The 26,991-nt window shown below is 38.7% G+C and overlaps 5 protein-coding genes across 6 annotated transcripts; 3 read left to right on the top strand and 2 right to left on the bottom strand.

Moving 5' to 3' along the window:
- Positions 1-2,798: 2,798 nt before the first annotated feature.
- Positions 2,799-5,993, top strand: LOC129105475 (cytokine-inducible SH2-containing protein-like). Its single transcript, XM_054616517.1, has 3 exons — positions 2,799-3,050; positions 3,838-4,003; positions 4,288-5,993. The coding sequence occupies exons 2-3, from the start codon at positions 3,865-3,867 to the stop codon at positions 4,791-4,793; spliced, it is 645 nt and encodes a 214-aa protein (XP_054472492.1). The 5' UTR covers positions 2,799-3,050; positions 3,838-3,864; the 3' UTR covers positions 4,794-5,993.
- Positions 5,994-8,652: 2,659 nt separating this feature from the next.
- LOC129105477 (rho-related GTP-binding protein RhoA-B) lies at positions 8,653-12,129 on the top strand. Of its 2 annotated transcripts, none has more exons than XM_054616520.1 (5): positions 8,653-8,745; positions 9,598-9,755; positions 10,611-10,731; positions 11,204-11,334; positions 11,418-12,129. In XM_054616520.1, the coding sequence occupies exons 2-5, from the start codon at positions 9,600-9,602 to the stop codon at positions 11,589-11,591; spliced, it is 582 nt and encodes a 193-aa protein (XP_054472495.1). In that variant the 5' UTR covers positions 8,653-8,745; positions 9,598-9,599; the 3' UTR covers positions 11,592-12,129. The 2 variants fall into 2 exon arrangements, with proteins under 2 accessions (XP_054472495.1, XP_054472494.1); XM_054616519.1 differs by having other exon boundaries at positions 8,653-8,749; positions 11,418-12,127.
- On the bottom strand, positions 11,797-18,257 carry LOC129105460 (transmembrane protein 43). The gene is made up of 12 exons (XM_054616497.1): positions 18,067-18,257; positions 16,930-17,070; positions 16,649-16,783; positions 15,666-15,760; positions 15,496-15,545; positions 15,309-15,378; positions 15,142-15,212; positions 14,906-15,033; positions 14,719-14,793; positions 14,175-14,276; positions 13,872-13,989; positions 11,797-13,778 (listed from the first exon to the last, which is right to left on the bottom strand). The coding sequence occupies exons 1-12, from the start codon at positions 18,082-18,084 to the stop codon at positions 13,576-13,578; spliced, it is 1,206 nt and encodes a 401-aa protein (XP_054472472.1). The 5' UTR covers positions 18,085-18,257; the 3' UTR covers positions 11,797-13,575.
- Positions 18,258-19,480: 1,223 nt separating this feature from the next.
- zgc:112334 (uncharacterized protein LOC619199 homolog) lies at positions 19,481-22,309 on the top strand. The gene is made up of 11 exons (XM_054617674.1): positions 19,481-19,522; positions 19,867-19,974; positions 20,076-20,172; positions 20,272-20,409; positions 20,491-20,689; positions 20,797-20,928; positions 21,198-21,297; positions 21,387-21,558; positions 21,710-21,854; positions 21,957-22,011; positions 22,112-22,309. Exons 1-11 carry the CDS (start codon positions 19,481-19,483, stop codon positions 22,307-22,309), a joined length of 1,386 nt encoding a protein of 461 aa, XP_054473649.1.
- Positions 22,310-22,729: 420 nt separating this feature from the next.
- ndufaf3 (NADH:ubiquinone oxidoreductase complex assembly factor) lies at positions 22,730-25,876 on the bottom strand. The gene is made up of 6 exons (XM_054616518.1): positions 25,816-25,876; positions 25,677-25,771; positions 24,359-24,554; positions 24,169-24,235; positions 23,783-23,883; positions 22,730-23,640 (listed from the first exon to the last, which is right to left on the bottom strand). The coding sequence occupies exons 1-6, from the start codon at positions 25,843-25,845 to the stop codon at positions 23,533-23,535; spliced, it is 597 nt and encodes a 198-aa protein (XP_054472493.1). The 5' UTR covers positions 25,846-25,876; the 3' UTR covers positions 22,730-23,532.
- Between the last annotated feature and the right edge of the window lie 1,115 nt (positions 25,877-26,991).

Raw genomic sequence — 26,991 nt, 5'->3', positions numbered from 1 at the left:
ACAATACGCGACACACACACACACACACACACACACACACACACACACACACACACACACACACACACACACACACACACACACACACACACACACACACACACAATCCACTATACACAAGTACACATGCACACCAACACTATATCTATGAATTGACTTGTTATTTGACTGTTTAGCTTTTAGCCATTTCTTCTATTTACTGCGGTCACACATTTCACTCTGAAAACAGGAAGAAAAAAATGTATCCACCACAAAGCAGAATTCCTTATATTCAATCACAGGAAAATATAAATGAATTCTGCTTCATGGTGGATCTATTTTTTTTCTTAAAAAACTTCTAAATGGGAAAAAAATGTATGAAAGTGCTAGCTAAGATTTGTATTGAAAGTACACTCAAGGAACTGCTTTGTCAATGATTAAATCTGATTAAGAACACTTTTGGTATTTTGAGTCTAACAACGGTGATGGCTGATATGCGGACACAGCTTTTGGTTTATTAAGATTTAACTAAGCTGATTGTATATGAAAACATGTTCTTAAACCCTGTACCTATCCACCAGTGTGTCAGTCATTACAAACTATTGTTTAGCCATACTAACAGACACACAGAACTTTATTATCACTTGAAGTCAAGATATAAAACTTTCCAAAGATACAAAATATGTCATGCTGACTTTTGAGGAAATGTGTACAAAATGTTGCAAAATATATCTTAGGTTTGAATATGTCACTGTGAACATAAATATAGCTTCAATAAATACTTTTTAACAAGCCGATAAACAATCTGTATGATACTGTCAGACATTGTGAAGAATATTGCAAAAGGAATATTACATTTTGAGAAATACTTTTCTTGCTGAGAGTAAGATGAAAAGATCAATACAACTCATGTTTGTACATTAAATATGAAACTTCAACCAGCAGCCAGTTAGCTTAGTTTAGCAAACTAACTGAATTTGCTTACAAGTACCTCTAAAGCTCCATAATTACCACATTATATCTCAATTGTTTAATCCATACAATAAACGATGTATAGCCCTCTGATAACAACTTGATGTTAAAAGGTTACAATATTGTTTATGGTTATATTATTTTCTTGATTAATTAACATTTCTCCATTACTGTCCAAGATGAAAGCAACATTCCCATCATCTCTGGAATTATTAATATCACTGGTTTCACTAATATTGATCCAGGTATTAACAATAATCTAGAAATGGCTATGAATTTTTTGTTTTAGGGTGGATTATCCTTTATATTGCCTACATATAGGCAGATTATTCTTTACCAAGGATCAACATGCAAATTCATGCTCATCACATTCACAGTTGCCGTTGCCTTCTTCAGTCACCTGAGCACGGTTTGACTGCACTCAACTGAAGGCTGTTTTACATGGTCCTACAATAAAATATTTTCTGTATTTTGTAGCGTTTATGTCCTCATTTCTATCAGACCGTGTGTGTTATGCTATAGTCATGCAGGCCAGCAGCAGCAGGGATTATGGCTCAGCATAGAGGTCAAAAGTTTGTGTGTGTTTTCCAGGAAGTCTCTCTACACAGAAGCCTTCGGCTGTGCAGTTCTGCTTTCACCGCTCTGGAAATGCGGTTGATGTGAACAAGTTTTCCTGGAAACATGATTCAGAACTAAATGTCAGCTTTCAAGTGGTTGTTATCTTTGTACATGGGAACTGTTGGGTGGGTGATGATCAACGTGGACTTTGTGAAGACATACTGACATCTGACATCAAATATTATGATACACTAAGCTGGTACACACTAACGGTGTACAATGTGAAATACTATATATATAGTATTTCAATATATATATATATATATATATATATATATATATATATATTTCAATATATATATATAGTATTTCAATATATATATATAGTATTTCATATATATATATATATATATATATAGTATTTCACATTGTTTCAAGGATTAGTGGTTTGTGTGTGTGCGTGTGCGTGTGTGTGTGTGTGTGTGTGTGTGTGTGTGTGTGTGTGTGTGTGTGTGTGTGTGTGTGTGTGTGTGTGTGTGTGTGTATGGCTGGCTGGCTGGCTGGCAGCTGAATCAAAACAAACAGAGGTAATTCAAACATCACCGGAAGTAAGGCTAATTGCCTTCAACATAAAACGTTGAATAAAGTCAGTGTAGAAAGAACACCAGGTGATGGAGGAAACAAAAACTCTACAATCAGATCCCATTATTGAAACAGTTCTTATACAATTCTCAAATACAGACGTATACGCTAATTTGCCAGTGTATTAGGTAAATCTAGCTATAATGGAGGTTACAAAAACTATGTAAAGTATCCTGCTTCTCTTGACAATATTGAAAGTCATTCCTTAATTTAATTCCAGCTATTTTTTATTTTTAAATGTATGATGTAAAATGGCATTACGAAATAAGTCTAATGATCAAAATCGTTGGATTTTATTGGAGGGTTTGGACTCATAACCTCAATTTTCATTCAGCATAGAATTAGGATATGTACAGCGATATAAATCATTTCCCAGAACAGGTTTAGGATGAAATTGTCTTTAACATCTAAACTCCATTTTTAACACTTATTTTCCTCCTTGTTTTTAATGGCAGAAAGGTGGAGCTTTTCTTCACAAAGTTGCCACTCTGGAGCAGCGAGGTTTTATCTTATTGTGAAAGCCGTACAGGACGTGGTGTGTGTAGCCAGTGTGGGTGTTTTGACAGAGCGCAGCAGCTTGACTGTCAGTGCGCTGACACACAAAACCTTTCTTGGAAACTGATTCCTGGAACTTCCGTCAGTACAAAGTGAACTGAGCTGTTTTCTGTCCTGTAGTTCCCTGAATATAGAGACACTCAGTCTCACAGCTTCACTCTCAGCAGACCGCCGGCGACATACACTCATTTTTATGACTACAACATATCGCAGCAAGGAATATTTTTCTCCTTTTCGCCTCCATTAATTATTTACTGTGAGAATTTGTTGGATTATTCGTTGGACAGTTTTTTCAACCGTTTTACCAAACTGATCGCGATTCTTATGATTCTCTTTAATTCAAGGTAAAAATCATTTTAAACAAATTACATACATATTTGTTCATGTTTTTTCAAAGTCTGCTTATTTCTAGATTTTATTTAAACAAAATAATACTCTAATGATTGTTTTACCGCAGGCCTGAAGCTTATAAATGAGCTGTTTTTCTTTAAGTCACTTTGTTTTCTAACGTAGGCTACATTTACTCAAGTACTGTACTGAAGGACAATTTTGAAGTAGGACTTCATGTACTTTAATTGACTATATACATTTTCTGCTACTTCATACTTCTACTCCATTATTTAGAGGGAAACATTACTTTTTACTCCAATACATTTATTTGATTACTTTAGTTACTGGTTACTTTGCAGATTCAGATCAATAATAAAACAATATAAATTCAACAATGAATAATGTCGTATTGTTATGGATAAAGGTAATACTTTATTGATCCCTTGGTGAAATTCATAAGCTACCCAGCATTAAAGTAATCAAAATGAGCCCCAACTTTACCAGCTTCAACATTAAAGTGACGTACATATTAATGGATTAGCAATTACAATTCAACAAAAGAATATTATCCTGAAATAGGCTATTCTGCAGCAGTACTTTTACATTTTGTACCTTAAATATGATTTGAAGATAATACTTTTACATTTTTAATGCAGAACTTGTAATTGAGAATTTCTACACTGAGTTACTGCTACTTTTAAAAAGACCTGAAACCTTCTTCCACCACAGGTGGTTTGCCTGGGTTTCTGCTTTCTAGCTTGTTTTAATTAAAACAATTTTTGTTCGTTACCTAATATGCAGCATCAACAGGGCTGCTGTCAGTCAAAAATGGTTGCCCGAGCATTGACCATTTTCCATCATGAGGAACATGAAGCTTCATGCAGCCAACATTCCTCTCCTAAACGCAGTGACCCAGCAGGGGACCTCCGCTGCATCACCACCACTTTCCAGTATCTACAGACTTCAGGTACACCAGCAGTCTCACTGATTTTTAATTCATATTTTATCTCATTGAAATACAACATCTGTTTAGAGTGCATTAAATATAAGTTTCATTTATTTGATATGGTCAACAATTTGGGAGGGGTTATATTGCAGAAGATGTTTGCGGGTGTTATTGTGGAAATATTTTAGGACTCAAACCCAACCCCACCACTAGTAACACCAATCATATGGCTATAATTCAACAAAACTACATTCATGTAAAAGTAAAAATTAAAACTCATATCCAAACCATCTGTCTGATGCCAGGCTGGTACTGGCGATCCATCTCAGCGAGTGAGGCCCGGGAAGCTCTCCTACAACAGTCTGAAGGCACGTTTCTGGTACGTGACAGCAGTCATCCTCAATACATGCTGGCCCTGTCAGTGAAGACCCGCTGTGGACCCACCAGCATACGCATAAACTACAGCAGGGGCTCCTTCTGGCTGGACTCTGTTTCCCCCAGCCTGCCTCGCCTGCAGTCCTTCCCAGATGTTCACAGCCTCATACAGCACTACACGGCCTCAGGCCACACGCCGCAGGGCCAGGCGTCTGATGACATTCATCCCCAGATGAACCCTGATCCTGCCAAGTACACGGCTAAGGACAGCGTAGTGCCTCTAAAGTTGACGCACCCCCTGCATAAACCAGAGGCCTTCCCTTCTTTGCAACACCTGACGCGCCTCACCATCAACAGACATGCAAACTGCCCCAACCAGCTGTCACTCCCAAAGCCTCTGCTGCACTACCTGCAAGACTACCCTTTCCACATATGAGGGTCTCTGCCCCTCTGGTGCAGGGCACAGAGACAGGAACGTGGGTCAGTGTCACACTCCATGACCACAAACACACTGTGAATCTGGGACAGTTTGACACCCCAGGCAACATGAATGTCCTAGAGGGAGCATATTGAAACGAATGAGCTCAGTCTTACTACAAAATTATATTTTTGATTATTTCATATGTCGATTTCAGCTACTGTAAATTGAATTTATTTTTACAATGCCAATATACAAGTTAATTTCTCTTCATTTGTGCCAGTTCCCACAAATAAAAAGAGAAAGTTTCAGACCAGTGGTCCCAATTGTTTCAAATAAATCCACCCAAACGTTAATAATAAAACAGTGAAAACGTAGCTACGGGTTGCTTTGTTGTTCCTAAAGAGATATCATTCGAAATAATAAAAAAATTTGTCTGAGGAACTTTGTTTTTCTTTGCATTTTGAGCTCATTATGTGGGATCTGAGGTTTGCAAAGAAACAAAGCAATGTTTATTTACTCTTCATGAAATCAATGAAACCATGGACCATGGATAAGCAAACAGTGATAAACAGGGCAAAAAGAAGGTCTGCAAACCGTTAGGCTCCAAATAAATAGTGTATTTATCATTTTAAGACAATGTTTCTATCTTTAAGATCTCCCTCAGGCATGCCTACAGTGATGTTATGAAACACTTTTGGAAACACTATGTGATATGTGTTATGGCTGTCCTGATACAGCATGTGTTTTTATCATTATTTTGTTTGGGTCAAGAGATCCGTTCCCTGATGAGTGTCACTGTTATGACTCTTCTTCTTTCTGCATGTCTAGATTTTAATGGACATACTGAAATCTGATCATAGTAGAATTAAGAATTCAAACAGTTGAGAGTTCATTGATAAGACAATTTTTTATGAGGCCAAGCTGACTCTATTTGACATGCAGACCGGAGGGCCAGAGGTGGGTGACAAGCAATTAAAAAAGGTATTAATAAAACACAGGCTAAAGTGTGCATTTTGTTTTTCTTTTATGTGCAGAATCCTTTTCCTAAAAAAACAAATTCTTAGAAAATCATTACCAGCATGAAAATCAAAGGCTGTTTGTTGAAAAAAAACCTGTTGTCGGCTATTTAAAGACATCTGTTTACAAACTGTTCACTGTTAAAAGACTGGCACCTTGAACATCCAGATAAATGTGGTTATTCGTACTGATTTCACAGAAACCCGCCTGAGTTGGTTTCCACGAGGTGGAACTGAGCAGTACTGAGAAAGCCTCTAATCAGGATTAGAGAAAGAGCTGCAGTTATTAATACACTGCTCCACCAACTGAGAATAGACTCTCTCTGTCTCAACCTATCAGTCTGCATCATATCAACCTTTTCAGCATCATCAAAACACTTTTCCCATTAGTCTCTATCCAATTCATGAAAGCATATAGACGTTTCTGACCTGCAGTCAAAATCAACCTTTGTTTTACAGAACAACTGGCAGATGTTAAGATTTTCAAAACATCTGTAATTTATGTAAAAGTAGCAATACAACAATTTAAGGTCTTGTTTACATAAAGTATTAAATGTAAAAGTACTTATAATGCAATAGCTTTTTTCAGAGTGGTATAATGTATATATAATTTATAAATAGATATAATTATAGATGAGATTAAATCGGAATTTGTAAAGTAACAACGATGTACTGTTAAAGAAAAGGAAGTCTATTAAAAAGTGCAATATTTCCCTAAAAAAGTTAGAGGAGTAGAAGTATAAAGTAGCACAAAATGGAAATGCTCAAGTTAGGTACAAGTATCTCACATAGCTGGATTACTCAGTGGGAACTGCCCCAGCATGCACTACTAAAGCACATCCTCTGGCATGATAACAGAATTAAAATGCATCCGAATTTATTACATGATCTTGAGACTGTGTGTCCAAATCTATTTTCAAAAACCTTTGTTTTAGCTGATAATAGGCTTTTGAACATAAGCATTTTGACATGTCACAGTAGGAGAGGCAGAGGGTGTAATTAATAAAATGAATGATGGCTGCTTCAGTTTCAGGGTTCTTGTATCGTGCATGCTGGCCCACTGTCGTGACTTAGACGCTTGACCTGAGTACTCGTTATTGTTTTTATTAACACCTGTGCCTTTCCACAACTTATTTCATCAAATTACAGACTAATAAGGAGTTACCATACAGGAAACCTGGGGACATGTAGGCCTATTATACCCGGGGGAGTTGCGCACATAAAAAAACACCAGATCAGGCTTTTTAAAAGTGTAACATATTAATCCTGCTCATCCACATAACGGGAAAAGCTCAGCTAAAATCCCATGATAACCATTTCTATCAAAATGAATCACAATTCTAACACCAAGCAACTATATGAGCACACAGCAGAAACCTCTAATGGTGCATGCACACATAGTGTAGCTTGCAACTGTGCTACTTGTATGCTACCCACACAAACAATATGGCATTATGAAAGCTGCAACTTCACAGATTTCAACCGTATAAGTCCTAAACACTCCACAAACAAAAGTCAGTGAACCAGCAGCAGAAGAAGATAATCTCGATATACAGCCATAAGTATAACTCATGTCTAAGCTTTGCTGTTTTGAGATCAAAAGTAGTATTTATGGGCTTATCAACGCTGCCAATGGCTACTCTAATGTCTCTGGATAAATACTCAGTTGATTCCAGCCATGTTTATTAATATGCATGGCATGAAGGAGCATATGAACCATAGAAATATAATAAGTCAATGTAACATTTTTGCAGTTCTGACTTAAACGAGGAGCGGAGTGGAAACGTTATGAGGTCTAGAGAGTCAGAGTAAATGAGTAAAATGAAGCAACTTAATGCTACATTAAAGCACATTTACTATCGCCAGATGAATGACAACTTTGTTCGTCTCTTTTTCTGTAACCAGTGTAGCATCAAAGCATGGTGGAATCAGCAAGCTAACAAACAGATGGCTTCTCTCTGTGCTTAGGTGTTGTTCACATGTTGTGATATGGTTTGCTAGAGCTGTTGGGCTGCAACTGCATCATTCCAAAAGAACATTCCCTCTTAGGCTGTACACATTTTGGTTTATTCAGTGTTCCATCTTCATTTGCAATACCCAGTAATGCCTTTATTATGATACTAAGATTATTTACCTCTTCAAGAAGTACTACCCTGAGCCTTCCGCTTAGCACTTATTGTATTCGTATTAGTTTGTTGCACTTATTGTATTCGTATTAATTTGCTTCTGCATTATATTTTTGCTCTGGTTTATGCTCTTAGATGCTTGTTTAAGAAAGGAGATGCACTTATGACTTCTGGTGACTAGTAGTTCTCTTGAATACCTATGTTGAAATTATACTTATTGTAAGTCGCTTTGGATGAGCGTCTGCTAAATGACTGTAATGTAATTTAAATAGACCTAGTAGTTGGACAGATATCTCTCTATTTATCTTCATCATGTCATTTTCAAGCAGGGGTCTGAGTCAGAGGCCTAAGATACATAGTCTGTTATCCTGTTATTGCGAATGTTATAATGCCTGGCAATGATGCTGCTGTTCTGTATTATTGTTTTTGATTTAAAAAATAAAATAAAAGATATAACATAAATGGTCAAACATAAAATAATAACCACCACAACAAGACATAAGAAAAAAAAAAAATAAAAAAAAAAACATCTAACATGTATAGTGTTATTTTGCAAAAAAAATAAAATAAAAGATATAACATAAATGGTCAAACATAAAATAATAATCACCACAACAAGACAAAATAAAATAAAAAAATAAAAATAATTAACATCTAACATGTATAGTGTTATTTTGCACGTCTGTACAATAGTGTATTGTTTCCCTCTCCCCACCCCCTCACTTCCTCCGGTTAATCCTCCAGCAGCAGCGCAGTCAGGGAGCAGCGACGGAGGCCAACAAAGCACCAGTCGGAAATACATTGGACAGCTTTTAAAACCAATCAGTGGGTGAGCATGTCAAATATACGAGCGAGGTTGAGTTACAAAGCCTCGTCCGCGTGATGTTACGGCACCAGTCTCGTCACATAAACACGGTTAACCTGTGTTTTCACTCGATATGCTGCCGATGCTAGCCACCTAGCCACACAGCTAACGGACCGAGAAAGTGGCTTCGACTTCCGTTATGCTAAGCTAGCTGGGTAGCTAGCTAGCCGTACCGGTTTGTGACTAAAGGGGAAAGAATGAGGGTGTTAAGGAAACCTAAACACTAACTGTGGTATCTGGTGTGTAGTATCATACAAATCTCACGAGGATCCCATCCTACCTTTGAGTACTATAATGAAGATGTACACCCGGTGCTAGCGTTAGCTCCGGTGAGCTAGCCTCCGGTCTATTGTAAACAGAGCCTCCTAGCTAGCTGGACGCAGGTCATCCTACACACACACACACACACACACACACACACACACACACACACACACACACACACACACACACACTGGTTGGTTACAGCTGGCAAAACGTGAACTTTAAGGTCGGTTTAGTCAGTGATATAGTGGGGATGTGGGACAAAAGGCTCAGTCTGGATCATGGGTGGGTCAGAAAAACACTGAGCGGAAATGTGGAGAGCTGCTAGTGAGACTTACATGTTAAGACTTAATGAACGTAAAGGGCTGTCCACGTGTGTGAACCCCTAATGTGAGGCTGTAAACAGTGGTGGTGTTACCACAGAGAGGCTGGATAGTTAGCCTCGGGTGTTGGTTGCAGACGGGTCTGGCTTTATGTCAACACAGCTGCAGGTCATCTTTTATTCTCGTCACCTAACTAATCTTGTTGTTTTTCTGTCCCGTCTGCAGCTATGGCAGCAATCAGGAAAAAGCTGGTCATAGTGGGAGATGGAGCCTGCGGGAAGACCTGTCTGCTCATCGTGTTCAGCAAGGACCAGTTTCCAGAGGTCTACGTGCCCACGGTGTTTGAGAACTACGTCGCTGACATTGAAGTTGACAGCAAACAGGTACGAACGATTCTTCTCTTCTCGTATTTACGACTGAAGTCTGCATCATGTAACTCACAACAACAGCTTTCATTAGCTGGTTGTATTCTCATCCCACTCCCTCTCACCAGCAGTGGTACTAAATACGTTTAAATCAAACGAATTCATCTGACATAACTTTCACTTGTGAATATTACTTTTTATTTACTGTCCACTATTTAACTTGTTTAAATACTGATTGTGAAACGTAGTCACTATGTAATAGTCCATATGGACACTTCCTATTCAGTTGTGTACATTTGTAAAGGCACAAGATGGTGCATAAGTTACATAGTCTATTATTTATATTAACAACTTCGCAATGCATCTGATTTCATGGATGAAAAAATTGATTTGCATACCTGCACAATTATGATAAATCAGTAACTAGTATAGTATGAAGTGATTAAAAAATAATAGTCAATAGTATAATAATTCTGAACACCCATGAGTCTATTATATTTGGAGTAATGAATGATAAAACAAAGGAGTGATTATACTATAATAAACACTTCACATCAATTCATGACATGATTTTGCCAAGATTTGCGCAAAATCGAATCAATTTCAGCTATGAATCTGTTCAAAATTGTTACATAGTGACTGCTTAGTGCAGCATCAACATAACATTGTGTCTTGGTTAAAGTTACTATGTTATGGTGTTGTTTTATGTAAAGTGGTTAACCAGAGTAGCAGTGTAATACATGGGTATTTCTGTATACAGGATATGTGTTTGTATGCACTCGTTATGTCAGACAACGTCAAACCCATAGACCTACAGCATCATATACATGGTTTGGCTTCCTGTGGTTGATAACTTTCTTACTCTTATGGCAGGTTGAGTTAGCACTCTGGGATACAGCAGGTCAAGAAGACTACGACAGACTGCGTCCTCTCTCCTATCCAGACACTGATGTCATCCTCATGTGCTTCTCCATCGACAGCCCTGACAGTCTTGGTAAGATGAAACAAAGAGCTGATGGTGTTCTTAATGTTTGTGGTCCAATTTTACATGTTAATTTCATCAAAATGCCAGCAAATCTTTTGCAAAAGGATTATTTAGAGATTAAACACAGTTCAGATGTAGTTTCAGTTGTATATTGTAATATTTAGTAGGGAAGGCGACAGACTGGTCTAAGGTTTAAAAATATCTCTAATAATGTTGTGTTAAGAACCAGCCACAAACAAAATGGTTGGCAGATTTGTTGGACATGAGGAAGCATTTTAGCACACTCCTCCTCTGGTGTATCACGTGTGAGTTTGTTTTTGCCAACTTCTGTACAATACAACAACAAACAAACGTAACAAGACATTTAACGCATTATGAAATCTGTGAGCCACCTGTGCAATACACTTCACCCTCATCTCACCTATGTGCACCATGAAGCTGTGTCTGTGTTCTTAATGTTGTCTTTTCTCCCCTCATTTAGAGAACATCCCCGAGAAGTGGACTCCTGAGGTGAAACACTTCTGCCCTAATGTTCCCATTATACTAGTGGGAAATAAAAAAGACCTGCGTAACGATGAGCACACCAGGAGGGAGCTCGCCAAAATGAAGCAGGTAAAACAGGTTAAAACAAACACAGAACGTCTTCTAGTGGTGAATCCCTGATTCCTTAAACCTATTCTGACTTTTTCTAAAAGGAACCTGTGAAACCAGAGGATGGACGGGACATGGCTAACAGGATCAGTGCCTTTGGATACATGGAGTGCTCTGCAAAAACAAAGGATGGTGTGAGGGAAGTGTTTGAGATGGCCACCAGGGCCGCACTACAGGCCAGGCGGGGAAAGAAGAGCAATAAATGTGTCCTACTGTAAACGGAAGCGTGAGGACTGCTTCCTACAGGGGGAAAGAAGAAGGAGCATTAGGTCAAACCTACCCCCAAACACACCCACACAAAAGACTGTTCTCCCCAGTTTTTACTAAAGGTGTAATGCTTTTACCTTTTTTTGTCTTAAGCAAAAGTAGTCAGGTTCTGTCAGTATTCAATTTTGAGGTTATGGAAAATACTTTTTTTGTACTTTAACATGAGTAAATTTGCCATAATGAAGCCTCCTTTATCAACATGTACTATGTAATCAAAGAGGTCAGCGATGGGACCGGCTGTGTCATACCTGCCAACTACAGTTAAGTGCTTAAGCCCTGCCTGCTGATCTGAGGAATGTTTCCACGGCCAACTAGGGCGAAGTACCTGTACACTGTGACCCGTAGTCCTTTAATTATTTCAACAGACAGACGCACACATGAAGTCAAAATTTGTTTGTGTGCTTCCTATACGAATCCTATGTGCATTATGATCACGTGCACAATATGAGACTGGAAACTCATTTTGTTAAAACGCAAATGGAAACTTAGTGTTTTGTGTAATAAATTACTTTGTAAGAATCTTGATAATTTGCATCACTTACTTGCTAAACACGGAATGACACTTATCTCAGTGAGTTGTAGTCAGGATGGGATACGGAATAAAGATTTTAAGAAGGGGTCAGACAAAACGTTTCAGAGGATACAACTTTTCAACTACACATCTGCATTTCAGAGCTGTGTTCAGGGTGCTGGATTAGCCTACAGCTGCATTTTAGATTTATACAAGCACATGTTTGGTTCTCATCAATAAATCCTGACGAATGAAGGAGTTTGAAGGCGATATTGCCTTTTGAAAGTTAAAAATGATTTTGCTTCATTAAAAAAAAAGCAGATATAAAGATATTTACTGAGCTAGACACGTCTTATCTGTCTTGCCCATCTGTGATAAGCTAACAGCGTTGAGGCTCAACTTGTCGGCAGCCGTTTATTTAACATACATGCATATAAACAATACAACAAAAGTGCACATTCTGCTCTTCGGTATTTTAGCAAGATTGGTATTTTTGACAAACAAATAGCTGACATCCATTTTCCAACACCACCTCAAGTCTTTCTGTTTTTAATTAATGCACACATACCGGATATGAGCAATGTTTCAAGATGCAACACGGTTTCCTCAAGTGTTGCAGATAAGGAGAAAATATTATACATAAAAGATGACTCGTTTTACTATAATTTATTAGGCACACCTAGCTTTAACTGATGCTGTCTAATAAAAAATAATAAACATTATGGTTATCATGTTCAGTTTTTGCTGAAAGAAATATTTTGTCTACCCACATTACATTGATAAATATTATAATCACCTCTCAGTATAATAAGAGTTAAACAGCACCTCAAACTATAGCCCTGGAAAATCACCATGAAGTTGAATCACCACCTCTCTAAAACCATTGCAACAAAAGCTAAGCATTCTAACCTTCATAAAGGTAGATTGTACTGTAGGGCTGTTGTTTTGGACTGCATGTTTTAGCCAGGTGTACCTAATAAACTTGCAACTGAGTACGTTTTGTGGAGGAAAAGTATTTGACCAGTTATATTAACTGTCATATGAGACTACAATTATCTTATTTTGTTCCTTGTGAGCCACAAAATAACAAGATGAGAATGTGACGCAGTGGGGATCGTCATTGGCCGATTCACTTTTTAAAAGGCCACATCGGCAACAACACCAGCTTCCTCTTGTGTCTGATGGGACATAAGCAGTGGTGATTTCTTTTTATCCAAAAATATATCTACAGTGTCAAAGTGATGCCCACTTTAACTTCATAACACATGCAATTCCATAGAATGTCTGTTTTACCCAAGAAAGCCAGTCCCATATGGTTGAAACAAAGCTGTGGACAAATACAGCTGCACATCACTGTCTCATTTCTCTGATGAAAAGCTGCAGCCTGACATCAGGAATTGTTGCGATGCTCATCAGTTTATAAGTCAATTATTCTTCTTGGCTGGAAGTCCTGAGCGGGCGAGAAACAACGGCAGCAGAGCCAGTGCTCCCAGAGCCACGGCCACTAAGGGTCGGTAAAAAAGCCAACCTACTCCAATGGTGAGAAGAGACAGAGAGCAGGAGACACACAGGGCGAAGATCTTCAGCCCCACGGACACGAGCTCTCTGAGAATAGGAACCCAATCCACTGTAGGCACACAACAGAGTATTATGAACAGAGATGCAGGGAAAGACATCCATGTATGATGCAGATGTAAAGCAGCAGTGAGTGTTTGTTTACCCAGTGTGTAGATGATGCGCATGGTCAGCTGAATACTGAGGAACATGAGGGCCCAGCCTGCAGCCCTGAGTCCCCATGTCTTCATACTGTTGTACTGGAGTTCTTTCTCAAAAACCTCCTACAGAAAACAATATAACAGCATCAACTACCAGAACAAAAACACCAAGTGGAAAATATGTGACTAGACACATAAGGGCATGACTGTTATAACACACACTGTTATATTATCCTCCAAAAGAAATCAATTTAACTTGACAAAAACCAAACGCAATGTCCAAGGAACAAAATAAAATCCACACTGACCTCTGCAGAGAGCTCATCCAGGTACAGGATCTCCAGTTTGTCTCCTGACTTGGTTTTAAAAGGCATCAGCTGCTCCCCTCTCTGCATGGCTATGATGCTGACCTGGAAAACAAACAAAAAAAAGTTTATTTTTTTGACTAATCCTCAAAGAGACATCTTATATTTGTTTGGTTTTGTCCAATCAACAAATTACATGAACAACGATAAAAAACAGCAAATGCAACAAATCCTCTTATATGAGAAGCTAAGACCAGTGAATGTTCACTAAATTACTTAAATGATTAACCTTTTATCCAAATGAATGTTGCTTGATTTTCTGTTGATCAACTGGTCCATCCCATTAACTGTTCAGCACTAGTTAAACAGTTCAGGTCAATTTATCAAAGATTTTGATGCATATGATAAATACCAACATATCTACATTAATTGGACAGGACACAGTGGAAATGCACGCAGTAATTACTTTAAGTCAATGATCCGCTGATATGTCACCACGAGTGAAATGAATATTGTAACTGGTAATCTGCAGATCTGCAGCACTCACAGTTTGAGCCGGGCCGAGGGGAGACGTCTCAGCACTCAGTCCAGCAAAGGAGAATCTCACACGCACATCCCCAACCTTATGAAAGAAACAACCAAATAATGAATAATATACAATAAATACTGCACTAATTTAGTTAACGATACCCCTCATATATGTATATGTGTGAAGTTTACATCATAATGCTCACCTCCGGCCTGCGTGGGTTTTGAGTGTGATAGAAATAATCGTCATCAACCGTGAGAAAAGGGGCCAAGTTAAAGGCAGAAAAATCCCTTAGACTCAGCGTCTGGAAGTTATTTATCTGCTCCACGAGGCCTGAGAATAAATGAGCAATCAGTAGATTCAACTAAACCCAACGGTGTGGCACACAATATAGTATCTGTGTAATTTCTGCATGTAGTGTGTTGATGTCAGTAAAGATACCATTAGACAGACTGAAAGGTCCAACACTGACTTCAGGAGCCAAGACTGTGACACTCTCGACCGCCATGGCACTAAAATTCAAAAATGAAATCAAAGATTAAATCAACATAAACAAACAATTTATGCCACAGATTAGAACAGAATAATCTATGAAAACATTTGAATACCTTGGGTTCTGGTGACCAATTTCCTTATCAAAATGACGACTGTTGACCAACTCCGATTTCCACTCTGTGTCTAAAGAAAAATGTATAATAAAGCTTCAATTCACATCGCACATCTAAACAATTCATACAACCTCAACCAGAGTCAAGCACATCGTGTCGTTACCAAACACTAAGACAAACTACTCACTGTAGTTGTACGTCGTCTCAGTTTTGGTCTCACCGTTCTCTTGGTAGTCCCTGAAATTAGTCACACAGTAACAAACTGACTTTGGGCAGAATAATGCTTTGTATTCCAGGCAACATTTTTTTACACATGACCCCACCCTTAATGTTGACTTATGCACACAACAGACTTACTTGCTCTCATGGTACTCCACCCACTGATACATCTCCACCTGCCTCTTCAGCTTCACTGCCTGCACCACCACTCTGTAATTGGGGTCATGGAGGGGCTGCACAGACACGGGTGCAGATGATTAATTACCTGAAGTTAAATTTATTTCAGTATCGCTCTTACTTAGTAACTAAGCAAAACAAAATAAATCTAAACATGCTTAAACAAATCAGATGTTTGAAAATGATATCCTGATACCCCTAAACTTTTTGTAAACTTGTTACAAAATTTACATTTGTAAAGATATAGTATAGTAATGTCTACCTGAGCAGAGAATGAATCCCTCTGTGTGTGTTGTTATCTGAGCTTCTCCTTCTCCACAGCCAGGCCGGCCGTGCAAACTTTCAGTGCAGATCGTACATGCGAAGTGTGCCCCACTGGCTATCTCACGCTCGCTGCTCTGCACTGCCATATACTGCAGTTACAGCTTGTAACTCCGTACCGACAGCATCGTTTCAGAAGCGTAGCACCCACCTCCTAGTTCCCCCTCAAGTAAACACTGTTAGCTCTATCAGCACTTATTAGCACCGTTATTTACACCATCTTCTTTAGAGCTGTTGAGAGACAATAGAAATGCTCCCAATCTTGTATATAGCACCAATAAGTTATGATATTTAAAAGAAAATACTTTACTGTAAGTCCACATTGGAGTGTTTATACTCTTAATATCATATATACACAATAACCTTTCCTGTCCCCACTCCTGTTTTGTCTGTGTGTTTTATTGTATTGACACTCTTTTCTGCAGTGTTCACCAGTGTTTCATTTTTAAACTGTATGCCTCACTGCATGGACGTGACTGGGGTCAGTCTTTCATGTTTAAGGCAACATCAGCCTTGACTTAAACATTACTTTCCAAACTTTGTAACACAAATAGTTAAAAATAAAGACATTATTGCGGTGTGATTTGAGAGAGAAGATTGACAAAACAGAGAGTACAGTCTACCTGTGAGGTGCGCAGCTGTGCAGACAGATGAACTAAGCGGTTGTTGTTCTGCAGGTCGAGGCTGGAGAAAGGCCCCAACGACACAACCTGAGAAAGACCCTCATTCAGGGAGGATGCTGTTTGCAGAGCACGTCCCTAACATCAGAAACAGATACATAGAGTTAGTCTGTTGTTTCATCATCAGGCAACAAAACACAACAATAGACTTTATTAGTGTGCAGTGTGGCGTTGATGTGCTATATATAAATGCAGCTTTTGCTCATTGTGTGTGTATTTCTTACCTCGTTGGTAAAAAGAACATAGAATGAGAGGAAAAACAGTCCGACACCGACAACTGTTCCTCCCGCAGTTTCACTTAATCGCTCCAGGAATCCAGGGTTGGACTGAGAAGTTACACGCTTGTGTTGATTTGGGTCTGAAAACTGAGGGAAACATGCAAGAACAACTAAGGTTAAGTGCCAACTATAACCACAGCTCAAAATCCAGAAGAAAGATGGATGACATTGTTTACTTTGACTGGAACATTTAATTAATTCAATTCTCAATATTATAAATTGTGGGTTTATGTTTGCCTCGACTAAATAAACAAGTGAGAGCCGAAGTCACTGACTGAATCACCAATGCATGTCATGATTACTGTTTTATTATGTCTATTATGATGTGATCAACTGAACGTGGATAGTTCTGGTACTCTTTATTAACTGCTAACTCAACATAAAACTGTCAAGAGTATTGCTTTTGTCACTTGACAAGATTAATAGTATGGATGGTAAGGCCAAACTGGCTGCATCAATTCATACATTTGAGAACATCTTTTATTTTGTTTAGATATGGTCGTATTTTACTTTTTATATAATGTTTTAAAAGCTTTTACTTCAACGTCCTGGAACATTTCATTGTGAAACCCTGATATATTTGCAAATCTCCTGTAAACAATAACTTGGGCAACCTTCTTTGCATATTTGTGACCGATTCATTTTATCAGATATATTTATTTATTAAAACTAGGCTGATAAAAACAACATAACAAAATAACATCCCCAAGTTAAGGTCCCTATATGGCTTGTGAAAGTACTCACAGAGCTAGGCGTGAACAGCTGACACGCCTCTTTAGTTCAGTGCTCATTTTACTCAATGCATAGAAAATGTCTCGACATACTGTCACGACATGTTGTTGAATGCCATCCCCAGTGCTCAAGTAAGACACTGAACCATATGTGGCCCTAACCCTAATAACATACCAATGCTACGCTGTTAGTTTTATGAATGAACAGCTAAACCTTCACAACAATACTGCAAACTAAAACTGAGAAGACTGCGGTAGTGGAGGCGCCAAGGACGCAGTAACGCTGAATGCAGGAACAGTCAACGTTATTGTTTATCACGTAAAACCGACATACTTCAACAAAACCACTTACTGTCTGTGCCGAAGACATTTCTGTGACTTGTTCAACGCCGCAGTCAAGCAGTAAGGTCAGCTAAAGTTGGAGCTCAAAAAGATGCCCAGCGATTACAAGTTGAATCATCCAGGGTACAGAATGCACTTTCTTTAAGGACCGGCGCAGACCGAAATTCGCCCGGGTGGGCGGAGTTGGCGGTAAACGTCAGAAGTGTTTTCCACCATGCCGCCCGAGTGCCACGGCGTATTTAACAAGCACAACCCCGAAGAGACTCTTTCCCGACCAAGACGTCTCCTTCTCAAGGCATGATGGGTAACTGAGTCTTTTGTGGCAGCTGAGCGTCAGCTTTTCAGCACAGCCATTTCTTCATTCACATTTCGTTTGCTAGTTTGATATTATTAAAGTTATTTTGTTATTCGTTATTGTTCTTGTTTAGATTTTAGGTATTTTTGAATATTAAGACTTTGAATTTAGATTTTATTGGAAGGTAAAACAAACTTACAAAATCAGATTTTCTGTAAACGTATTGGTCTCAGTAGTGTTGGGCTTAGTATTGCCTATATACAGTACATATTTGATGTAAGTGAAAATATTTTAGTGATAATTAACTAAGTATAGTACTAAGGTACAATTTCGAGGTGGGCCCATTTGTATTTTACTTGTGTATTTTGAGTACTTTGGGGCTTATTTTGACATTTCAAATGTCTATAAGTTCAAGCAAAGAAACATTTCCCCTCTAAACTTCTCACATGGTTTCATTTAAATAACTGTCTAAGGCCAAAAAGGTAAATAAATACTAATATCAAAGAAACAAATGTACAAATGAACACATACTTGTGTATCAAAACTTGTTTTTTTTATTCTTTCATCTCCTATTAATTATCACATGACCTCTCCGATTTATCTAGACATACCTACCTAACTTTTTTTATTTATATCAGTCACAGAGGACATTTGACTGCACAACAAGTACATTTCCTTTGATACTTAAAATACATGTTGCTGATAATATTTCTGTATGACAGAAATGTAGATTTTTGAATGGCAGATCTGAATACTTTGTCCACCAGTGATGAAACCATCTTCATTTCATACTCAATCTGCAATGACTGGGATTACCCCACCTCTTTCAGCCAATCATAAACTCACACACACACACACACACACACACACACACACACACACACACACACACACACACACACACACACACACACACACACACACACACACACACACACACACACACACACACACACATAGAACAGACAAGCCAGTTTTAAGAGGATTAGTGAAATTAGTGTCACTCATCATCATGATATCTGTATAGACAAATATGCACAGGCACATTCATAATACTGCAACAGGCTACACTCAGGAAAAACACCAGGACTCAGTGGGGCACAGAGTAACAGGAGGAGAGACTGTAAGAATGGAGGAATATGATATTATTGTGCTTGGAACTGGACTTAAGGTAAGAAAACGTGTATTCATTGTGAAATAGGTAGTCTATTATATGAGGAAAATTACAATGGTCAACATTACTATTAACATTTTGTACTGAGAATCTAAAGATATGCTGAATGACCTTTTCTTTTGCGTGTTCCCTGAACTATTCTCACTCTTTAATACTTTATAGGATAAGTGGAGGTTAAGTTTGTTCATGAGTAAAATGGTCACACTTGTACTGATCATTCACATGCAGACCTTCTGAGCTCCTGTTGGCTGTTAGATGGATTCATAACAATAAAATGATATCATTGTGCTAGTTTTGATCTACAGATGCACAGTGTGTGACTGTTTCACTGTCTCTCTCAGGAATGTGTCCTGTCTGGTTTATTGTCTCGAAGTGGGAAAAAGGTTCTTCACATTGACAAGAATCCTTACTATGGAGGAGAGAGTGCATCCATTTCTTCCCTTGAGGAGGTGCGTTCATACAAACACAAACATCAGCCAACATCCTCCATTTGACAAAGCCGTTGCTACATCGCTCATTCGTCGTGTTTAATATTCTTCTACATTTACAGCTGTACAAGAAGTTTAAGGTTCCCGGACCTGATAAGTCTATCGACCACGGAAAAGAGTGGAACATCGACCTTATCCCCAAATTTTTTCTCGCCAATGGTGAGGCAAAGTGCATGTGAACTTGGGATTTGTGCATTATTGTAGTATAAATGAGTGCACTGTAATTTTCTGTAAACTCTACTGTGTCATTGCATTTAGGTGAGCTGGTGAAAATCTTGGTGCACACTGAGGTCACTCGATATCTGGACTTCAAAGTTGTTGAAGGCAGCTATGTTTACAAAGCAGGCAAAGTGCACAAAGTCCCCGGCACAGAGGAGGATGCCATGCATGCTACAGGTGATGAACCTGAACCTGAATAGAAGAGAAGAATGTTTAATTAATCATAACTCCCTTTAACGGCAAACATTTCTGTTTCAGATCTGATGGGCATGTTTGACAAGAGAAGGTTCAGGAAGCTGCTGCTCTTTGCCCTGAACTTTGACGGGAGAAACCCTCGGAACTGCCATGACGTGGATCCTAACAAAATGACCTCACGGGACCTCTTCTACCGCTTTGACTTGGGACAAGATGTCATGGAGTTCACAGGTCATGCCATAGCCTTACACAGCAATGAGAGGTCCGTCACAACAATTACTTGAATAAACAAGGAAAGAATGATGACAGGTGATCCTTTTAAGTTAAGACCTAACTGGTCTGGCTTATTGTCTCCTGGTGACCCTGCAGTTACCTGGACCAGCCGTGTGGGGAAACCATCAGACGGATAAAGCTGTACTCTGAGTCTATGTCCCGCCACAACATCAGTCCATACCTCTACCCTGTGTACGGGCTGGGCGAACTACCACAGGGATTTGTCAGGTTACAAATTAAATAATCAGATTTCTCCCTAAATACTTACAGAAAAAGTTCCAGTTTGTCTTCTCATTACATTCAGTGCAGTGCGATCAACATGAAGTAGGAAACATGGTGTGGGATTCTGTAAGTGGAACAGATATCATGATGTATATCAATGTCAGGCGGTGGCTTTCTAGATGTTTGAAGTATTTGTGTTTTTTCCACAATCTGGCACCAGCAACAGAGAATGTAGTCACTGTTCATATTAGCCAACCTGAGTCTGTGTGTTTCAGACTGAGTGCAGAGTACGGAGGCACTTTCCTCTTGAACAGAACAGTGGATGAGCTTGTGATGGACAATGGCAAAGTGAAAGCTGTGAAGTCTGAGGGGAAGGCAAGTGTGTTCATGGGGAGGATAGATAGAGAAGTCAGGATCTTTGGAGAAAATGTGTTGTGATTTTGTCTTTTTGTCTTTTTTAACAGCTGTTCCACTGCAAACAGCTCATCTGTGACCCCAGCTACGTTCCTCATAGAGTGAGGAAAGTGGGGCGTGTGATAAGAGTCATCTGTTTATTAAATCATCCAGTTAAAAACACAGACAAGGCACACTCCTGCCAAATCATCATCCCTCAAACTCAACTCAACAGGAAATCTGGTATTTTGTCCATTTGTTTTTCTGCTAAAACATTAAAAAAAAAAAAAATCTTGATTCACGTACATGTGTATTGCAGTCCACATATTCTTTGAAAATAAATTATTTTGGTTGAATTTTGTCAATGGAAACCCCTTCCGTTTTGTCCATGCAGACATTTACATATCTGTAGTTTCCTATGTCCACAATGTGGCCTCAGAAGGGATGTACATCGCCACGGTGAGCACGACTGCAGAAACCAGAAACCCAGAGAAAGAAGTTCGGCCAGGCCTGGAGCTTCTCGAGCCCATCATGAAAAAGTTTGTGACACATTTCAATCTTAAATGTCACCGTTTGTTTTTTAATTTACATTTAAAACCACATTTAATTGGTGTTGTTTCCTCTCACCACCTTGAATCTAGATTTGTTTCAGTCAGCAAGATGCTCGTTCCAAATGAAGACGGAAAAAAGAGTCAGGTAATAAGGAGATTTCTGTTAAAAAAAAAATGAAATGGGGTGAAGTTTCTTAGGTCCAGTTCTGGTAAATGATGTCTCCTCACTCCTCTGTCTTCTTTAGATATTTGTGTCCCGCTCATATGATGCTGTCAACCACGTTGAGGCTGAATGTGAGGACATCAAAGACATGTACCGCCGGATAACAGGAGAAGAGCTCTGCTTCAGAGGATCACAGAGACACCAGTCTCACAACTCTGATGATGAACGAGAGACACTTTCAACATCAGGACACAACAATTCAGCAGCTGAGAGGCCATAATGACAGTATGGATGATTATCACAGCTGTAATGCAGAGGGTGTGTTATGTAGCATGTAGAATGAAATGTGAGTATACTATGTAAATGTTGGGGGTCTAAGTTGTTTGCCATTTCTATTTGTCTCTAAACCATTGACAATTTGTAAACCATATTTTTATTTTGTCCTTTTAAGTTTCAATCATCTGCATTTACAATGATTTGGTATGAGACCAGGTTATACTCTGTAACAACCAATACAACTATTAAGTAAAATCCTGAACAGGCTAAGTTTCAGTAATCAAATTTGTCTAAAAAATACTGCCCAATTTTAATAGATATATCAGCTGAAACTGACTGAAATTATGATTATTACTTCATCTAGTAAAGACAGCTTCATATTCAATATTAAATGATCTAACTGGAGCCAGTTTGATTGGGATTATTTTATTCCTTTAAGCACCAATCAGTCTCACAATTTCTCATTAGCAGGACGTGAAAGTAATCATGCAGCACCATGTTTGTGAATGGCAGGGATTTAAATATTTCAGACTGACGCTGGGCCTGTAGCACAGAGACAGATGATTAAGAGATGAATCCCAGTGATATGTAGAGGATTTGTGGATTCTCTTATCTATGGGAGCTTATGTGTGAGGAGGACAAAGCCACTGAACATTGTCATGTGCTGCACATAGGCAGCTTGTAGGTGGCAGCGCTGCTGGAGGCAGAGGCGGGACAGACCGACGCACAGAGTAAAGAGGCTTATCCAAATCAAGGACAGTCACCACCAACACCTCGGGCAGAGGGCTGGAACATATTCATACACAAAGATGTTTTACATTTTGTTTTTAATACAAAACACTTTTATCTACTGCAAAGACAATAGCAACTCATCCCTGTACCTTTTTAAATAATAAATATTCCTTATTCCTGGAAAACACATTCAATTCATGACACATGAGCGGTTTGTTGCATGTAAAGCTTTTAAATATATTTCATACACATAACACAGTTTTTCTATACAAGAACACTTTTTACAGTCTCTCTGGTTCGCTCACTCCTCAGATCACTGGGTGACGGCAGCTGCTTTTTAAAATACAGTGATTCTTCAGAGCTGTGTCACGGAGTTTGTTCCTTGGAATGCTTCTTGAAGAAGAAGAATAACCATCTCAAAGGCCTGGGTTCATTTGTAAACCTCTATCCTCCATCTGCAGAAATCAGTCCTAGCTTCTGTTGACATGGCAACACTTATTCCTGTCTCACCTCCAGCGCCGTGCTGACGGGCGGAGGGATCAGACCAGCAGCCACCACCCTTCGCTCACTGGCTAGGAAGTTGAAGGTTGCACATGCATTTGGCTGTAAAACAGCAGAGATGAAAAGGAAAGACAGAATGGTAGATTAGTGCAGCTCGAGTAGTTTTTACTGTTGTTGGAAGTCTTCCATGTCTTTTATGCTGGAAGAAAATATGCACTTTAGTGAGACACTGAGCACACTTTACCGTGTCTTGCACCTCCACTGCGATGCCTTTACGTTTGAGCAGAGCCAGGACCGAAGGGTTAATTCTTTCAACACGTGCACCTGTGCCCAGCACAAGAATCTCTGTATAAAACAACATGAAATTAAGTCAAACAACACCAGGACCGTTTTTGTTAATTTTAACATATATAAACCTAAATGACTGACAAAATCCTGGAACTGCCTGGAAAAATGTAATAAATGCAGATGCTTCCATACAGGACAAACATCACTCAATGGTTTGAAGAACATGAAAATCATGTGAATCATGTGCTATGACATCACAATTGCCAAACCCAAATCAACAAAAATGGTGGCATTGGCTAATAATACTTTGGTATCTGTACATGGGTGTGCTTTTATCTTTACCTATTCTTGGTTCAAGCATGTGGAAGAGTGAGACACTTTCTTCTGAGATGTCTTCATAACTGCCAACCTGCAGAGAGAGAGAGACAGAGATTTTAAGCAATAAACACAGATAGTTGTTTAAATTCAATACAAAGCAGTACACAACACAACAAACTATGAACTGTGAAGGTGCTTTGGATGTTTATCTCACATTCCACTGGAGGATAGCAGGAGGCAGCACAGCACAGGGCCCGAACACCTTGTTGCCGTCGATGTTGAATCCTCTGGAGCTGTAGCTGTGGATCAGGGCCCCGCTGCCCGGCTCCTTCTGCATGACGGACACCGAGGTACGTTGGTACATTTCATCATCGCTGGGACCCAATCTATGTGCACGGCAAAGAAACGGGCTGCAACAAATGATAGGTAGACTAATTAGAACCAATGCCATATATAGTACAAAAAACAGGTCCCTTCTATGATTTATTGTGAGTATTAATAGTGCAAAGAGTGCTTGAAGCATAAAAAGTCTCTGTCATTATGTATTTATTGCACTGGTCTTCTCTCTGTACATTCTCCATCACTTTTTATTTCACAAAAAAAGAGGCTGTGCTACAGAACTGTTGCCATGTGGCCCAGTTTAACAGCCAAAAAATCCAGTGCCAACCTACTGACAGAGCTGACAGCCAAGCGCTTTAGGCCTGATCCTGCAGAAAAGTGGCAGCCAAGAAACACACATTTCTGCTCGTCTAAAGAGCTGCAACTAATTTTAAACCTGTTCTTACACTTTTGCTTGCTGACTGTTACAGAAATCTGGGTTCAGCAACTTTTTGTTTTTGAGACGTGACGCACTGCACTTTCTTTTCAACTGCTGCCCCGCCAGCTGGTTTCTAAAGCAGCACAGCAGAGGACTCATGTTGTGACCTGGCCTGAAAACTGAATGCAACTAATGACATACTGTCTGGTGTGCAGATGAGCGTGAAGCTTGTTCCTAATGGGAGTCTTAGAGTTGTTATGAAGGGGAATAAAGCCACACAAGAAATGTAATGGGAAAAAGTTGAATCAGCACACTGCTTCCACAACATTTGTTATCCCAAAATGATGTACATGCAATCTGCAACAGATGACCAACCTGAAAGCCATTGGCTATATCCAAAGGCAATATATATATATTGCCTTTGGATAGAGCCAATAGATATTTCTTGTGTGGAGTTTTTTTTAATATATTTATATATATATATATATATATATATATATATATATATATATATATATATATATATACTGTGGGAATAATGCAACACAAGATATGTCTCTAAACAAGCATTGCCTCCGTTGAATACAAATTGTATTTCACCATGTCAAACTCCTGTGATAGTGGAGGTATTTCATGACAATAATATGACTTTTTAACATCCTCGTCTCCACACAGAGGTCATAAAAGCCAAAAGGGGCAGTTGCTTAAGGGACCCCACAGGGTTTAAATCGTTAGAAAAATGTATAATACGAATTGAATTGATAAACTACAATACCTGGAGAAAGCTGCTCCTGTTCTGGACGAGAAGAGAAACCCCTGTGTTGATCTCTGGAGGAGGAATCTGGTACACACCGCACTGGCCATGTTGACCATAGACATCATATATGATCATATATGATGTCTATGATGTTGACAGAGTTCACCAACCGGCTGCGGCGACACATGCGGGGGACAAAGTTCTGTGTAACACCAGCCGCTGACTTCCGGTGTTGTGTAACGCTAAATCGAAACCATTTTATTTTCAAGTTCAACATGTTTTATAAACTGGTCATTTAATGTTGGATACTTTGTATTAACCATGGATATGAGCACTTTACCGTGTTAAATAAAATAATCAATACAATTAATAAGAATTGACATACAGTTGTTGTTTGTTAAAGCTAAGAAAGCTCTATTTTTAAATTAAGTTATTTGATTTCACTATCTAAATGCTCACATACTAAAGCAACTGATGTCGTAGCACATTCAGTTGTGTGTCATTCTCTTCCCCAAATTTACAGGAAAACGTTGACCCTCCACATATTGAGTTAACCAACAACAATTATAAATTCTACATTTATAAAACTATAGCTAAAATAATTATAACTAAAGGCTAAAAGGCACCGATTTCAGGACCAATAGTTAGTATGTTTTATTTATTTTATCAAATTTAAAGAAATTAATTTGAAAACAAGGGATGCTTTGCTTTTAACTCCAACGAAAACGTTTTGATTTGGACTTCACATTAATTTATATGTGCTGAATCTGTTGAACACTTATATTTTGAGGTTTATTTGCACTTTCTGGAGAGACTAATGGTTGTCTCACAGAGGTCCACCTGATCCAAATATTATTCTTAAAGAGGGTACATGTGGAGTAATTTCGCACAGGAAAATAATTTATAAACCCTGTATAAAAAAGTTGTAAATTTTGGCAAATATATGTCGTGTTCATACTGTTTACGGATGCTGCGTTATAAATGCAATGCTACTGAATGAGCTTCCATACACTGAATTAAATGCATTATATATTTCATAATAGTAATCATAGTGAGCTGTGTGTTGTTGATCATGTTCAGTACTGAGTGCTTTTAAATGAGTGGAGTTTGTACTGTATTCAAGGGCTGAAGTACAAATACAACTGAGTTATAAGAGATTGAAAACGTAATACCTCTTAAGTCATAGCGCCTTCTACAAAGAAAATGTGCCTTTACATTTATGGTTTTCAGGAATGGATACTTATATGTTTTTATGTTTATATGGGATGCAGCTGCACAGAGATCACTCTGGTTTGGGGATCATCGGTCGATTAAAATGTCTGGGGGCGTGTTC

The sequence above is a fragment of the Anoplopoma fimbria genome, chromosome 17, assembly GCF_027596085.1.
Source record: "Anoplopoma fimbria isolate UVic2021 breed Golden Eagle Sablefish chromosome 17, Afim_UVic_2022, whole genome shotgun sequence".
Lineage (NCBI taxonomy): Eukaryota > Metazoa > Chordata > Actinopteri > Perciformes > Anoplopomatidae > Anoplopoma > Anoplopoma fimbria.
The sequence above is the reverse complement of the archived record's forward strand: the minus strand, read 5'-3'. Positions and strand labels throughout refer to the sequence as shown.

Bases quoted from the DNA above. Each gene is read 5' to 3' on its own strand.
- LOC129105477 (XM_054616520.1), top strand. From the start codon at position 9,600: ATGGCAGCAATCAGGAAAAAGCTGGTCATAGTGGGAGATGGAGCCTGC. The intron at 9,756-10,610 runs GTACGAACGATT...CTCTTATGGCAG, and splicing joins TTGAAGTTGACAGCAAACAG to GTTGAGTTAGCACTCTGGGA. The intron at 11,335-11,417 runs GTAAAACAGGTT...TTTTTCTAAAAG, and splicing joins AGCTCGCCAAAATGAAGCAG to GAACCTGTGAAACCAGAGGA.
- LOC129105475 (XM_054616517.1), top strand. From the start codon at position 3,865: ATGGTTGCCCGAGCATTGACCATTTTCCATCATGAGGAACATGAAGCT. The intron at 4,004-4,287 runs GTACACCAGCAG...GTCTGATGCCAG, and splicing joins CCAGTATCTACAGACTTCAG to GCTGGTACTGGCGATCCATC.
- ndufaf3 (XM_054616518.1), bottom strand. From the start codon at position 25,845: ATGTGTCGCCGCAGCCGGTTGGTGAACTCT. The intron at 23,884-24,168 runs GTAAAGATAAAA...TGTTTTATACAG, and splicing joins CATGCTTGAACCAAGAATAG to AGATTCTTGTGCTGGGCACA. The intron at 23,641-23,782 runs GTAAAGTGTGCT...GCTGTTTTACAG, and splicing joins CAGTGGAGGTGCAAGACACG to CCAAATGCATGTGCAACCTT.
- LOC129105460 (XM_054616497.1), bottom strand. The intron at 15,379-15,495 runs GTGAGTAGTTTG...ATTTTTCTTTAG, and splicing joins TGAGACGACGTACAACTACA to ACACAGAGTGGAAATCGGAG. The intron at 14,794-14,905 runs GTGAGCATTATG...TTCTTTCATAAG, and splicing joins AAAACCCACGCAGGCCGGAG to GTTGGGGATGTGCGTGTGAG.
- zgc:112334 (XM_054617674.1), top strand. From the start codon at position 19,481: ATGGAGGAATATGATATTATTGTGCTTGGAACTGGACTTAAG. The intron at 19,975-20,075 runs GTGCGTTCATAC...CTACATTTACAG, and splicing joins CCATTTCTTCCCTTGAGGAG to CTGTACAAGAAGTTTAAGGT. The intron at 20,690-20,796 runs GTCCGTCACAAC...GTGACCCTGCAG, and splicing joins GCCTTACACAGCAATGAGAG to TTACCTGGACCAGCCGTGTG.